At 34.3% G+C, this 14,669-nt stretch overlaps 1 protein-coding gene across 4 annotated transcripts in view; it reads left to right on the top strand.

Annotated features, from left to right (window-relative positions):
• Positions 1-14,669, top strand: part of TBC1D19 (TBC1 domain family member 19) — a 144,525-nt gene that overhangs the window by 61,711 nt on the left and 68,145 nt on the right. For all 4 annotated transcript variants that reach the window (XM_019453541.2, XM_019453543.2, XM_053901632.1 and 1 more), the window contains 2 exons: positions 3,653-3,691; positions 5,382-5,494. In XM_019453541.2, the coding sequence (XP_019309086.1) occupies positions 3,653-3,691; positions 5,382-5,494 (152 nt within the window). The remainder of the gene's footprint in view (positions 1-3,652; positions 3,692-5,381; positions 5,495-14,669) is intronic.

The raw sequence follows: 14,669 nt of genomic DNA, 5'->3' as shown, positions 1-14,669 counted from the left end.
TCTACTTCTCAAAGGAATACTGCTAGAAATTGGGTTAAATTGGTGTCTATCCAATGAGATTGATTTCAGTGATATAGTACTTGGATTTTTACATGATTTGAGAATTGCTAACCAACAGTATTACTTAGAAAGAAGAACAGGGTTATAGATAACTACTTTTGCCTAGAATTCATGGGTATTTTTAATGTTTTGGTCTATGTCTGTGGCTTTGGTCAAACTGGAACTGTGCTGCTAACGGTTTGAAATGTTGCCAATACTTGTGTCTGGCTAGAGGCAAGTTTTATATTTAGGATTAAGTGTACTCTGACTTAAAGGCACTATATCCGTCTTTAAAAACCTGTGTCACTTATGTTTTATCAATACTCTTAACTCAATTTTCATATTTGAGGTACATATCCTACTTACTAGCTTAACAGCTTTTACATAAATAAGAGTCAGGAGAAAAATCCTTACCTTTATAATACGGAATCCAGATTTTAAAATAATCTAAAGTTAGACATATCCATTATTCCTACAAACTCTCATGAATATTCATTATTTTAAATACACATATGTACACATCTACATACTTAAAATGGAAACCATGTAGAAGACTCATGCTAGAAGGATAAGCAAGATCAATACTCTTTCATAAGGCTTTTTGATAAAGGGGGGGGGTCATGTGTTTGATATTATTGCCTGAATATACATACTAATGAACTTATGAGATGGGATTTTGCTGAATAGACATTTTCAACAGTTTATTATTTCTAAAAGAAAAAGCAGCTTTAGTTGGCTCAGCATTTTCTGAAGTGTGTTCCATGAAGCATTCATCAGATAGATGTCCTGTGAAACAGAGGATCTTACTGCTAAATGAGGTTTGAGAAAGGCTGTGTCATATACATTTTTAAGATCTTTAGTTTGTGTCACTATCTTTAAGACTATGAGAAATCCTAAGTAAACTTCTAGCTTAGAATCTCCCCAATTCATTTCACCAGAGCACTTTTTTTTCCCAAGCAAGATTTACTAATATAGATGTATTTATTAACGTAGTCAATAACAGCATAACAAGCATTTTTTAAGTAACGGATTGGAAATTCTGGTTCTGACTTTTTTTGGCTTCTTATTCTTGGACTAGAAAATAGCACTTACAAAGCAAAATCATTGTATGTCACATGATTGAATAGTTAAATTCTATAAAGAAGTTTTTTTTTAATTTTTATTTCCTACTACTTTTAGTGATAAAGCACTATTACCATCCAGTAGTGTCATCCATTTTTACAAGAGACAAGAATTGGCTGACAACATTTGATTCTTTGGTCACTGAGCTTTGGCAGTTAGAAGCTAATGGCAGCTAATTAAAATGAAACTGGTATTGTTATTTTATATACAGGCTTTGGAGTAAATATATTCAAATACTTTAGTCATAGAAAATGATTGTGTGTTGGCAGTCATCCCAAACGCTTTGCTTGGTCATTGTATAATCTGCTCAACTTCAGAGCCATTAGGAATAAAATAAACTAAAAGAATAGAGTACTCTGCTTCAAATATTGTATTTAGTAAAACCAGCTTTATGGTAATTTTTTAAATCTAAAAAAAATATCTAACACTGAAAACATTAACACATGGAAGAATGAAGTAGAGTACCATTTTGTATTGGTCAGCTGGGCTGACCCCGGGGATCACAGAACAGGCTTTTTAGAAAACTTCGTTAAAATATTAGGCCAGGACAGGTCTCCCTCTCCCTCAATGCCCAGGTCTGGCCACCAGCAGGCCACTGAGTTCAGATAAGAGCTCTGAAGTGTCTAAGCACGAGCATTCTGCTCAGGAGGGAATCAAGTGCCAAGATGGTCACCAGGTTGCCGGGAGACCCAGGTTCTACTTACCCAGACAGTCACATGTTAAGTTCATGACCCTTAACACACCATTATCCCATTTGTGAGAAAAGGCGAACTAATCACTGTTGTAAAATCTAACAAATCCAATTAACAGCTCCTCCTTTGTCAGATTGTGGGTAGAGGAAGAAAGGAAGTTGACAAACGGATTTTCTCTGAGATGGGGAGAAGAGCTAAAAGTTTTCCCCTTATAGTGTCAGTATCCTTTTCTTTTTTTGCTCTTAATTTTTAAATAACTTATAGAAGTATAATGTACATAGTGAAAAGGGCACAAATCATGAGTATACGGATCAGTGAATTTTTACCACGTGAGCACACTTATGAAACCTCTGACTTCATCAAGAAATAAGAGTATTACCAGCATCCTAGAAGCCTCCAGGCACACCTCCAGTCTCTGCCACCTCCATGGGTGACAACTATCCTGACTTTTTTAAAAATTTAATTTATTTTATTTATTTTTAATTTTAATTTTAATTTACATCCAGGCTAGTTAGCATATAGTGCAACGATGATTTCAGGAGTAGATTCATTAATGTCCCTTACCCATTTAGCCCATTCCCCTTCACCACCCTTCCAGTAACCCTCTGTTTGTTCTCCATATTTAAGAGTCTCTTATGTTTTTGTCCCCCTCCCTGTTTTTATATTATTTTTGCTTAACTATCCTGACTTCTAACATCATAGGCTACTTTTGCGTATTTTGTACTTTATAGATATGGAATCATACTGTTGATGAGTTCTGCTGTTGATGATCAGTTGAGTTGTTCCCACTATTTGGTTATTACCATTATTGCTGCCATGAATATTCTAGTATATGTTCCTTGGTGCACATATGCGTGCATTAAGGTGTACACCTGAGAGTAAATTGCTAATTGTTCTAGGATGTGCATGGTTTTCCAAGTGGCTGCACTAATTTACATTCCCACCACCTTTGTACGAAAAGTTCATTTGCTCCACTTACTTTGCATTTAGAATTGACAGGCTTTTTCATTTTAGGCGTTATGATGGGTATATATTTCATAATGGTTTTCATCGTGTTTCTCTGATGACTAATGTGGTTGAGCCTCTTTTCATAACTTTACTGGTCCTTTGGGTCTCCTCTTTTGTAAAGAACCTGTCACATATTTTGCCTATTGGGTCAGATAGTTGTCTGTCTTTACCAAGAGTTCTTTACATGTTCTGGATACAAGTCCTTTGCCAGATATGTGTATTGCACAGATACTCTCCCACTCTGTGACTTACATTTTCACTCTCAATGGTGTCTTTTGATAAAGAGAAGTTTTTTTAAATGTGGTTTAGTTTATGAGTTTTTTTGCCATTATGATGGGTACTTTAAAAGCAAATCTTTGTTTCTCCCATATAATCTTTTAAAATGGCATTTGTGTAGTGGGATTTTACCTATAATAGCATTAAGGCTTTATTTTTTTAGCTATGCTTTCATGGCAGATTAGAGCAGCAGTAGGGCTTTGCAAATGAAGCTGTCAAGAGGAGTGGACCTTTTTTCTGTTGTGAAAAGATATTCTGTTTTATTTTAACAATGGAAAATTAGTTATCAGTTTCTTCTTCTGATTAAATGTACTTAACTTCCTTTTAATTTCCATAAGCTTGAAACAACTTACAAAAAAGATTTTTCTATATATAAAGATAAATATTCTTATAGTTTTATACAGAACCATTCAGCTTTAGAAATAATTAACAGTATCAATACCAGAAAAAAATATACCTATGTTGTTATAAATGTGGTTGATCATACTTGTGTCTAATAATTTTATCATTTTTAGAACTTTTTGAAAATGAGCATGTACGTATTGGGCAAAAAGGTAAGCTTTTGATTCTACTAATTATGATTTCTGAAAATGAAACAGTCTTAAGTAAATGTCTGCATCATGTACCTCCAACTGAAATTCAATCTCTGGAAAGCTAAAAATCTAAAAAAGAGTACTATTTAACTATGTAGGTAATATAATGGGAATCTTTATAAAGAGGAGGAATGCATCATTTTGGCTTCATCAATAAATGTTAGATAAAGAAGAACACAGATGGTTCACTAAAAAGGAAATAATAAATGCAGACACACATTCTTCGAAAATGTGAGCTTAATCCATTCAGCAGAATTTCATTTTAAAATCAAAGAGGAAGGCTGTCTCTTTCATGCGCCCACACACTTCTCATTAGCGTTAATTGGAATATGCCCCTGCATTAGGAGAAGCTGTACTTCTCAATGACTGTTCACAATGGTAAGACTTAATACCCAAAGCGGCCCTTAGTGTTCTGGGGAATAATTTTTTCCCTATCTTTTGAAGATTCTTCTCCTTGTTTTTATAAATCTTATTTTGTCTTTGAAATGTGAAGTGCAGATAAGTCTTTGTGTCAGAATGTACCTTCTAGGGCGATTGTCATGTTCTAAACTCCATACTTCAATTTTTCAAAATAATATTTATTCAAGACATCATCATTTTTTACTCGTATGTTTGACGTTTTCATTAAACAGAGTTGCAAATTAAGGAATATGTCTCATGTCTTTTTTTTTTTTTTAAGTTTATTTATTTTTGAGACAGAGAGAGACAGAGCATGAACGGGAGAGGGTCAGAGAGAGAGGGAGACACAGAATCTGAAACAGGCTCCGGGCTCTGAGCTGTCAGCACAGAGCCCGACACAGGGCTCGAACTCACAGACAGTGAGATCATGACCTGAGCCGAAGTTGGACGCTTAACCAACTGAGCCACCCAGGCGCCCCATGTCTCATCTCTTTTATATGATCCCTTTGTTTCTTTTGGTTATGTCATTTTCATTTAGTACAAGTTTTTTCCCTTTTCTTTTAAGAAGAAAATAATATATTAGACAAATATCGGCAGTTGTCTGATATGTCTTTTTTTGCTTTTATTTTTGTTTTGTGTGTTTTGGGAGAGCCTTTATTTTCAGACTTAATAGCTGGTATTTTCATTAAAGAAAATAAAAACGAAAATGAAAGCAAAAGCATAATATCTTAATTTTGTGAACTTGGCTGATTATAAAGAGCTTTTGGCCTTCTTAAAAGATTACTAGTTCTTTTCTGTTTTTAGTTCTTTTTAAAAAAAATCTCTCTTTTCTGTTGATTTTGGGAAATAGCTAAGAAGTCATCGAATTCTTTATAATTCTTAGCCATAATACTTCAAATACCATAGTACTTCAAAATGCTAGAACATTCCTGACTTAGAGAATATGCCTAAGAAATTTATGTGTCTATATCACTAGTTTCAGATCCGTGGAACAAAGTGATTTCAAAGTACCTACATTAAAAATTTTTACCAAATTGGGTGGGAGGTAGAGGAATTTCGGACTCAACATGTGTAGGGCTGTAAACAGGGCCACATCAAAATTCAGAGAGTACAAGAAGGCTGTCAAGACGTGATGTAATTATGTTAGATATAGAGATGAAATATTAGCTTCCCCAAAGATTTTTAGTTAAAATATTTCAGTGTTGTCTTATATTATGAAATTTGTAATGAGATTTTACTCTCCTTTCGCCAGTTCTAGCAGAACAAGATAGTGCCGCTGCTCAACAGTATATCAGACAAGGAAGCCCCACAGCACTGAGAGCGGAATTATGGGCTCTCATTTTGAATATTTCCAGTCAACCTGAGGTAAGAGTCAAAGAAGATAGGCTAAATTTGAGCTTATTGACATTTATTCTTCAATGACCAGTGATTCACATTGTTGTTTTTTTTTAAATTTTTTAAATGTTTATTTATTTTTGAGAGAGAGAGAGGCAGAGTGTGAGCAGGGGAGGGGCGGAGAGAGAGGGGGACACGGAATCCGAAGTAGGCTCCGGGCTCTGAGCAGTCAGCACAGAGCCCGATGCAGGGCTCCAACCCACGTGCTGTGAGATCATGACCTGAGGCAAAGCTGGACCCTAACTGACTGAGCCACCAGGTGCCCCAGTAACCAATTATTCAAAATAGAAATACTTTTTTTTTTTAATTTTGGTTTCTTAGCCTTATATGTTTACCCCCTTTTTCATTTACAAAAATCACTGTAGTTTTGAGTTCTAAGACAAGATTAACATAGAATATAATCACTGCGTGCTTAACATGGAAGTTTTTGTTATCGATAATTAGTTGGATATTTTAAACTTATATGTACAAGAGCAGTAAATAAAATTTTAAGAAATGGAGTCTGCCAGTGGAGATCAGTGAAGACATGTAAAAGAACTGGGATATTAGAATTAGGAGAGATAAAGGACCACTCAGTATATGTAAATGAGCACTTTCTCTCTACAGTTGCTTTTGAAACATGCACTATTTTTAGGGTTCTAAAAACTGACAGATTATGTGGCAATATTAGTTTTCTTAGTACAGAAACATTTTATTTTAGGAAATAAAATGAATATGAAGAGAAATCACCAACAGGTAAGTAACAGATTCAATAAGGAACAATTATATAAAACATTGATTCCTTTTGAAAAAAAATTTTTATTTTGCTTAAAGCCCATTGATCATATAACCCATCCATTTGAAGATTTTTAATAAGTAGTGAACTAATAGCTCCCTAGCCTAGTGGTTAAAAGCATGGGTTTTGCAGGGGACGCCTGAGTCAGTTAAGCATCTGACTCTTGATTTTGGCTTCAGGTTATGATCTCATGTTTCATGAGATCAAGCCCCACGTTGGGCCCCACGCTGATGGTGTGAGGCCTGCTTGGGATTCTCTCTCTCCCTCTCTCTGCTCCTTCCCCACGTGCACCAGCACTTTTCTCTCTCTCTCAAAATAAACTTAAAAAAAAAAAAAAAAAAAGCTTGGGTTTTGGAATTATATGGACCTGGTTTCAACTCCAAGCTTACGTAAAATGTGCCATTGAGTGAGTTAAATTTCTTGAAACCTCAATTTACCCATGCTGAAATATAGGTAATAATATTTATATCATAAGGTGGTTATGAGAATCAAATGAAATGATATCTATGTCTTCTAACACAGTGCCTGACATGAATGGTCAACATTAATGATAGTAATAAAATAATACTTACATGTTGCATAGTTTTATTATAAATTAATTGTAATTTAGAGTAATGGTTTTTAAGAAAATCAACTATTCATATTATTGTAAGAAGTACACCTCTGACTCTTGCAAATTATGTTACATGTGTGCTTTTCTGTGTATGTGTGTGCTTTAAACATCACTGTCAAAAATTACTTGCTTCCTTTCTGAAAGAATAAACCTTGTGATTGAGTTCCAAGAAGTTTTAGACCAAATGATATTGGTATCTTTTGTGGTGACACTAGAAGTAACAGTTTACAGAACAGAAGTGAGTGTACATTGGGCATTTTGGGGGAGAGTGTCAACTCTTGGAGAAGAGACGGTAACTCTTGTCGATCTAACTGTGTAGGTGACCTACCAAGATCACTCATCAGGAGCTAGATTAACAAAACTTGTCTCTCCAGAGGAACTACATGCTACTACTTTAGAAACAAATTTAGAATTTTTCCAGAAGTATCATCCTAGAGGGGCACCTGGGTGGCTCAGTTGGTAGAACATCAGACTCTTGATCTCAAGGTCATGAGTTCAAGTTCCATGTTGGGCATGGAGACTACTTAAAAAAAAAATAAGTGTCATCCTAGAATAAGAATAGTAATCCCAATTAAGTTCCAATAAAAAATGGTATTTTATTATAATGTTCAAAGGCAGTTTTCACACTTGAATTTTGGAGCTAATAGTCATCTTAATTTTTTTTAAGTTTATTTATTTTGAGAGAGAGAGAGTGAGCATGAGCAGGGGAGGGTCAGAGAGACAGGGAGAGAGAGGATCACAAGCAGGCTCTGCACTGTCAGCACAGAGCCCAACTCAGGGCTTGAATTCACAAATCATGAGGTCATGACCTGAGCTGAAATCAGAAGTTGGACGCTTAACCAACTGAGCCACCCAGGTGTCCCGTCGTCTTAATCTTTAAATGCACAATGGCAAGTCTGGAAATAGAAATTAATATTTGCAGAAAAGCAACCTTGATTTCATTGAATAAAACACTTTCCATCACTTTCACTTATTTTCAGATGTAAAAGTATGACCTCAACAAACTAAAGCAGTTCCAAAATAATTGTTGTAGGTGGGGTAGGGTGGGTGGGAGGGTGGGGTGGGAGGGAAGAATAGTCGTTTCTTATCAAGAATACTTTATCAGAACTTTTTTTCAATCACTTAAAATAAGCATCATAATTGAGGAGTTACAGAGATAAGTGGAATATTTCACATTTCAGATCCATGAAGATATTTTTAAAAATCTTATCTCAATAGATAGACTGGATTTAATGATTTAAGTTCCTAGTAATTAATTTATTTCACTAGAACATTATTTACTTTGATTTTTTTCTCTTATTAAGGAAATATGTCCTACATTTAAAAAGATTGCTTTTGTATATATTCTTATATGCAAATCTCTAAGTGCCTATCAGGATATCCATATTTAGTAAACATTCATCCTATTTTAAATTTTTTTGCTTAATTTAGTTTGCTAAAGAATACTGAAAATTCTTCTCTACTTTGTTTTAGGTACTTGCTTACTGATAAAATAGCCAGGACTAGTATTAATTAAAATTTTCTTTAGTGAGTTCATAAGTTTCTCCACAACCTTCCCCAGGTCAATAACAATGCCTGACCTTCCTAGATTTTCCTGGTCAGCGCATTCAGTCTTCATAGTGCCCGTTTCTGACTTTCATTCTCCTCAACACTTCTTTTCAGAGTCTTAGCAAAACACCTCATCTTCTCCTTCCTGGAGAAAACAGAAATCATCATAAGAGACTCGCTCAGATTCCTTCCACCACATCTGTAAACTTATTTGCATCAGCACCTGTTCTTGCCTCCTGTACTTTTATAGCGAAACCTTCTGAAAGAAAAGTCTGTGTTGGAGGCATCCACTTCCATTAATTACTCAGTCTACCATGGTCTGGCATACACCCCACTACATGACTACAACTGCCATGGCTAAAGTCACCAAAGAACAGTGGACACATTTTAGTCTTTACGTCTACTGTGTTTGATACTCTTGCTTACTCTGCCCTTGAAGTATTCCTGCTCTTTAATTTAGTTTGCCCTGTTTTCGTAGCTCTTCATTTTCTTTCTTTCTTTCTTTCTTTCTTTCTTTCTTTCTTTCTTTCTTTCTTTCTTTCTTTTCTTCTTTTTTTTTTTTTTTTTTTTTCATGTCCATTTTGAGTTCCTTTGCTGGACGTTAAGGGCTCGTATTTGTAAGAATTCCATTTTGATCTTCTTTTCATTCTGTACTACATGTTGCCTGGCCTGTCTTATTTACAGGTCACTTATTCCCTAATGGCTTTGACTCTGTGTTCAGCCAAACTCTCTCTTACACCTAAAACTTTAAGTTATTCACAGCACTTTGAAGATATACTTCTTTATGGAAGCATACTGCACTAAGATTAAAAATTTAATGACTTTCTTTTATTGAAATATTTATTAGTTTCCTAGCATTGGTTATGAAGGGTGTTTATCATTAATTTATAATAAAAAACATTACAAATGTGATTACAAATTACTACTTAGAATAGCAATTAACATGAAATTTCCTATGGGAATTTGTAAATTATAGGCAATAACGTAAATATGAATACATGTAGGTATGTAGTGGTATTTCATTGTTGTTTTCATTTACATTTCCCTCATGACATATGATGTGGAACGTCTTTTCATATGCTTATTTCCTATTTGTAAGTCTTCTTTGTTGAGGTGTCTGTTGAGCTCTATAGCCCATTTTTTAATTGCGTTGTTTATTTTCTTGTTGAGTTTTAAGAGTTCTTTGTATATTTTGGGTAAAAGTCCTTTATCAGATATATCTTTTGCAAATATTTTTTTTCCTGGCCAGTGGCTTGTTTTCTCATTTTCTTGACATTGTCTTTTGCAGAGCACAAGTGTTTAATTTTAATGCAGCCAGCCCATCCATTATTTCTTTTTATGGATCATGTCTTTGATTATATCTAAAAAGGCATCACCATATCTAAGGTCATCTTGGTTTTCTCCTGTATTATCCCTATGAGTTTTGTAGTTTTCCACTTTACATTTAAGTCTGTGATTTATTTTGAGTTAATTTTTGTGAAGGGTGTAAGGTCTGTATCTAGATGATGATGATGATGATGATGATGATTGCATGTGGATGTTCACTTGTTTTATCCTCCTTTTTGTAAAGATTGGTTTTTGGTTTTTGCTCCCTCATATTTCCTTTACTTCTTTATCAAAGATCAGGTGACTATATTTATGTTGGTCTGTTTCTGGAATCTGTTTTGTTCCATTGATTTGTCTATTCTTTTGCCAATACCACATTGCCTTAATTACTGTAGTTTTATAGTAAGTCTTGAAGTTGAGCAATATCAGTCCTCCAACATTGCTCTTCTCCTTCAGTATTGTGTTGGCTATTCTGGGTCTTTTATTTCTTGATATAAACTTTAAAATTTCCTCTTTCTCCTTCAGTATTGTGTTGGCTACTTTGGGTCTTTTACCACATGATAAAAAACTCTAGATAATCAGTTTGTCAGTATCCACAAAATATCTTCCTGGGATTTTGATTGGGATTGCATTGAATCTATAGATCAAGTTAGAAAGAATACATATCTTGTATCTGTATACAAGATACAAGATATGTATTGCCATATGATTGACAATATTGATTCTTCCTATCTATGAACATGAAATATCTCTCCACTTATTCAACTTTTCTTTGATTTCATTCATCAGAATTTTGTGGCTTTGCTCATGTAGATCTTACACATATTTTGTTAGATTTCTATCTAAGTTGAAATTATTCTTTGGGGGGCTGGTGTAAATGGTATTGTGTTTTTAATTTCAAATTCCTCTTGTTCATTGCTTGTACAACTCTTGTTCATTGAACATGATTGGCTTTTGAATATTAACCTTTTTATCTTGCAATCTTGCTGTAATTGCTTATTAGTTCCAGGAGGTTTTGTTTTGTTTTTAATTTTTTTTTTTAACATTTATTTATTGTTGAGACAGAGAGAGACAGAGCATGAATGGGGGAGGGTCAGAGAGAGAGGGAGACACAGAATCTGAAGCAGGCTCCAGGCTCTGAGCAGTCAGCACAGAGCCCGACACGGGGCTCGAACTCACATACTGTGAGATCGTGACCTGAGCCGAAGTCGGACGCTTAACCGACTGAGCCACCCAGGCGCCCCAGTTCCAGGAGGTTTTGTTTGTCAAATCTTTTGGGTTTTCTACATAGACAGTCATGTCATTTGCAAACAAAGACAGTTTTACTTCTTCATTGTGAATCTGTGTACTATTTATTTCCTTTTCCTGTCTTATATTAGCTAGAACTTCCACTATGATGTTGAAAAGGAGTGGTGAGAGGGGACATCCTTACCTTGTACCTAATTTTAGGGGGAAAGCTTTGAGTTTCTCAGCATAAGCATTACGATAGCTGTAAGTATTTTTGTAGCTATTCTTTATAAAGTTGAGGAAGTTCCCCTCTATTTCTAATTTATGAGAGTTTTTATTATAAATGGGTGTTGTATTTTGTCAAATGCTTTTACTTTTTCTATTGATGTAATCATGGTTTTTTTTTCTTGTTAACCCATGATGTGATAGATTACATTAATTGATTTTTAAATGTTGAACCAGCTTTATAAACCTGTGGTAAATCCCATGTGGTCCTGGTGTACAGTTCTTTTTATACATTGTTGGATTCAATTTTGCTACTCTTTTGTTGAGGATTTTTTTTTTCTATGTCCATGAGTGATATTGGTCTCTTTTCTATTATTGTGATATTTTTGTCTGTTTTGGTGTTAGGGCAATGTTGACCTTATAGAATGAGCTAGGAAGTATTTCCCCACTTCTGTTTTCTGACAGAGATTGTAGAGGATTGGTAGAATGTCTTTTTTTTTTTTTAATCTTTTTTTTTTTAACGTTTATTTATTTTTGAGACAGAGGGAGACAGAGCATGAACGGGGGAGGGTCAGAGAGAGAGGGAGACACAGAATCTGAAACAGGCTCCAGGCTCTGAGCTGTCAGCCCAGAGCCCGACGCGGGGCTCGAACTCACGGACCGGGAGATCATGACCTGAGCCGAAGTTGGACACTCAACCAACTGAGCCACCCAAGCGCCCCTAGAATGTCTTTCTTAAATGGTCGGTAGTGAACCCCTCTGGGCTTAGTACTGTCTGTTTTGGAAGGTTATGAATTATTGAATCAACTACTTTAATAGATATTGGCCTATTCAAGATTGTCTGTTTCTTTTTTGTGTGAATTTTGGCAAACTGTGTTCTTCATATAATTGGTCCATTTCACTTGGTTATAAAATCTGTGGGTACCCAGTTGTTTATAGTACCACTTTATTATCCTTTTAATGTCCAAGGATCTGTAGCTATATTCCCACTTTCATTTCCAATATTAGCAGTTTGTGTCCTCTCTCTTTTTTCCTTATTAATCTGGCTAGAGACTCATCAGTTTTACTAATCTTTTCAAAAAACCAGCTTTGGTTTTGATGATTTTTCTCTATTGATCTTCTGTTTTCAGTTTCATTTATTTTTGCTCTAAATATTATGATTACTTTTTTCTGCTTACTTTGGATTTAATTTGCTCTTCTTTTTCTAGTTTCCTAAGGTGGGAACTAAAATTATTGTTTTTAGATTTTTCTTGTTTTCTAATCTATTCATTCAATGCTATAAATTTATCTTTAAGCACTACTTTCGTGCATCCCACAAATTTTCGTAAGTTGCATTTTCATTTTCATTTAGTTCAAAATATTTTAAATTTATCTTGAGAGCTCTTATTTCACCCATGTGTTATTAGAAATATGTTGTCTAAGTATTTGGTCATTTTTCAGTTGTCTTTCTGTTACTGATTTCTAGTTTAATTGCACTGTGATCTAAGAGCAGACATTGTGTGATTTTTATTCTTTTAAATTTGTTAAGGGTGTCTTATGACCCAGAATGTGGTCTGTCTTGGTGAATGTCCCATGTTAGCTTGAGAAGCATTTCCATTCTGCTGTTGTTGGATGAGGTAGTGTATAGATGTCTATTATATCCAGCTAATGGATGGTGTTGTTGTATTCAACTTTATCATTGGTTTTCAACCTGCCGAATCTGTCCATTTCTGATAGAGAAGTAATAAAGTTTTATTTCAGTTGGAAATTTATGGTTTATTGAATAAATGATTCTGATAATTAACCATCTTTCAGAAAGAAAACAGACCTTTTGCTTATCATATGTAAAGATAAGTTACAAGTAGATTATAAATATTTAAATAAAAATAGTAATTTTAGAAAAGATATAAAAATATTTGTATAAACATATGGTAAGATAGCCTTGCCTAAGCAAAAAACAAACAAACAAACAAACAAAAAACCCCAAAGCTATAGGGAATTTTTAAAAAGTTGTCAATGTATACCATAAACAAGAATCAAACACTTTTTTTTTGAAGAAAAAGTATTTGTAATTCAAATGACAAAGCATTAATCCTCATTATAAATAGACTGACAAATTAATAAAATAATTATAACCTAATAGAAAAATGTTATGAAAGGCAAATCATTGAAGTAGAAATTCAGATGCCCAGTAAACAGATGAGAGGATGTTCACCTTTATTGTTATTTGGGAAAGTGCAAATTAACACAACAATAAGACACCCATTTTTCATCCGTGAGAAAGTTAAAAGAGGTGAGGATATAGATAAACTTGTGCATTCATGTGTGGCTGGTGGGAATCTGAATTGATGATTTTGAAAAATGGTTGGGCAAACTATAGTCCAGCTAAAGTTATGTATAACCCTCAGCCTATAATCCTTTCTTTGTCAATGTATTCCATAGATACGAAAGCACATGTGCATAAGGATATTTATTACAGTGTTATTTGTGGTGGCAAGCAACTTCAGTATCCATCTACAGGAGAAAGATTAAATAAATTATGGTCAGTCTATGGCACAGCTTTAAAAATATTACAGTGTATTTAGCTATTAAGAAGAAAGACAGATGTATACTTGCTAACATAGAGGGATGACCATGATATGTCTAAGTTAGAGAAGCTGAATGAGTATCGTATGATTCCAGTTTATGTTAAAAAATGACAACCAAAACCCTTACATATAATTATATATTTGTACAAATGTGGAGAAAGCTATGGAAGAATACAAATTACAAATAATGTTATAAATACAACACAAATAACATTCTTTTCTTTGGGAAAGCAGAATGGAAAAAGAAAGGATTATTAACCTTTTCTTTATCCAGCTGTAGATTGTTTCACTTTTTTTTAACAGTCATATATCGGTTTGTGATTCTTTATTTATTTTATTTTTAAAAAGAGGCATAACTCTGAATTTCTTAGGTTTTCCACCCCTGTTGCTAGGAAATATTAGAGTATAATGCTAGGCTCTTTGCCAGTTGTCAAGGGTTGGTATTTGAATTAGGTACTATTCCTATCTTTAAGAATGTTCTTTTATTTTAGTGAGAGAAATGGATTCAATAGGTACAATGGAAGTTAAAATAATAAAATAATTTTGCCTTAGTTAAGAAATCAAAACATCATAAATAAGAGCAAAGTAAGACTTTTTTTAAAATTAAAATTAAAATGACTAAAAGTAGGTAGTAAATCTCCAGATTATCTTTAGGCAAAGAGCACTTTCACCGAAGTCAGAGCACTCTGTATTAAGCATCTTTCAAGACTAAGAAATTAATTTCAGGGGCGCCTGGGTGGCTCAGTCAGTTGAGTGTCTGACTCTTGATTTTGGGTCAGGCCATGATCCCAAGGTTGTGGGACAGACCCCCATGTCTGGTTCTCTGCTGAGGGTGGAGTCTACTTGAGATTCTCTGTCTCTCCC

The sequence above is a fragment of the Panthera pardus genome, unplaced genomic scaffold (genome assembly GCF_024362965.1).
Source record: "Panthera pardus isolate Hobbes unplaced genomic scaffold, ASM2436296v1 HiC_scaffold_13, whole genome shotgun sequence".
Classification (NCBI taxonomy): Eukaryota; Metazoa; Chordata; class Mammalia; order Carnivora; family Felidae; genus Panthera; species Panthera pardus.
This window is presented reverse-complemented; position numbering and strand designations above follow the sequence as displayed.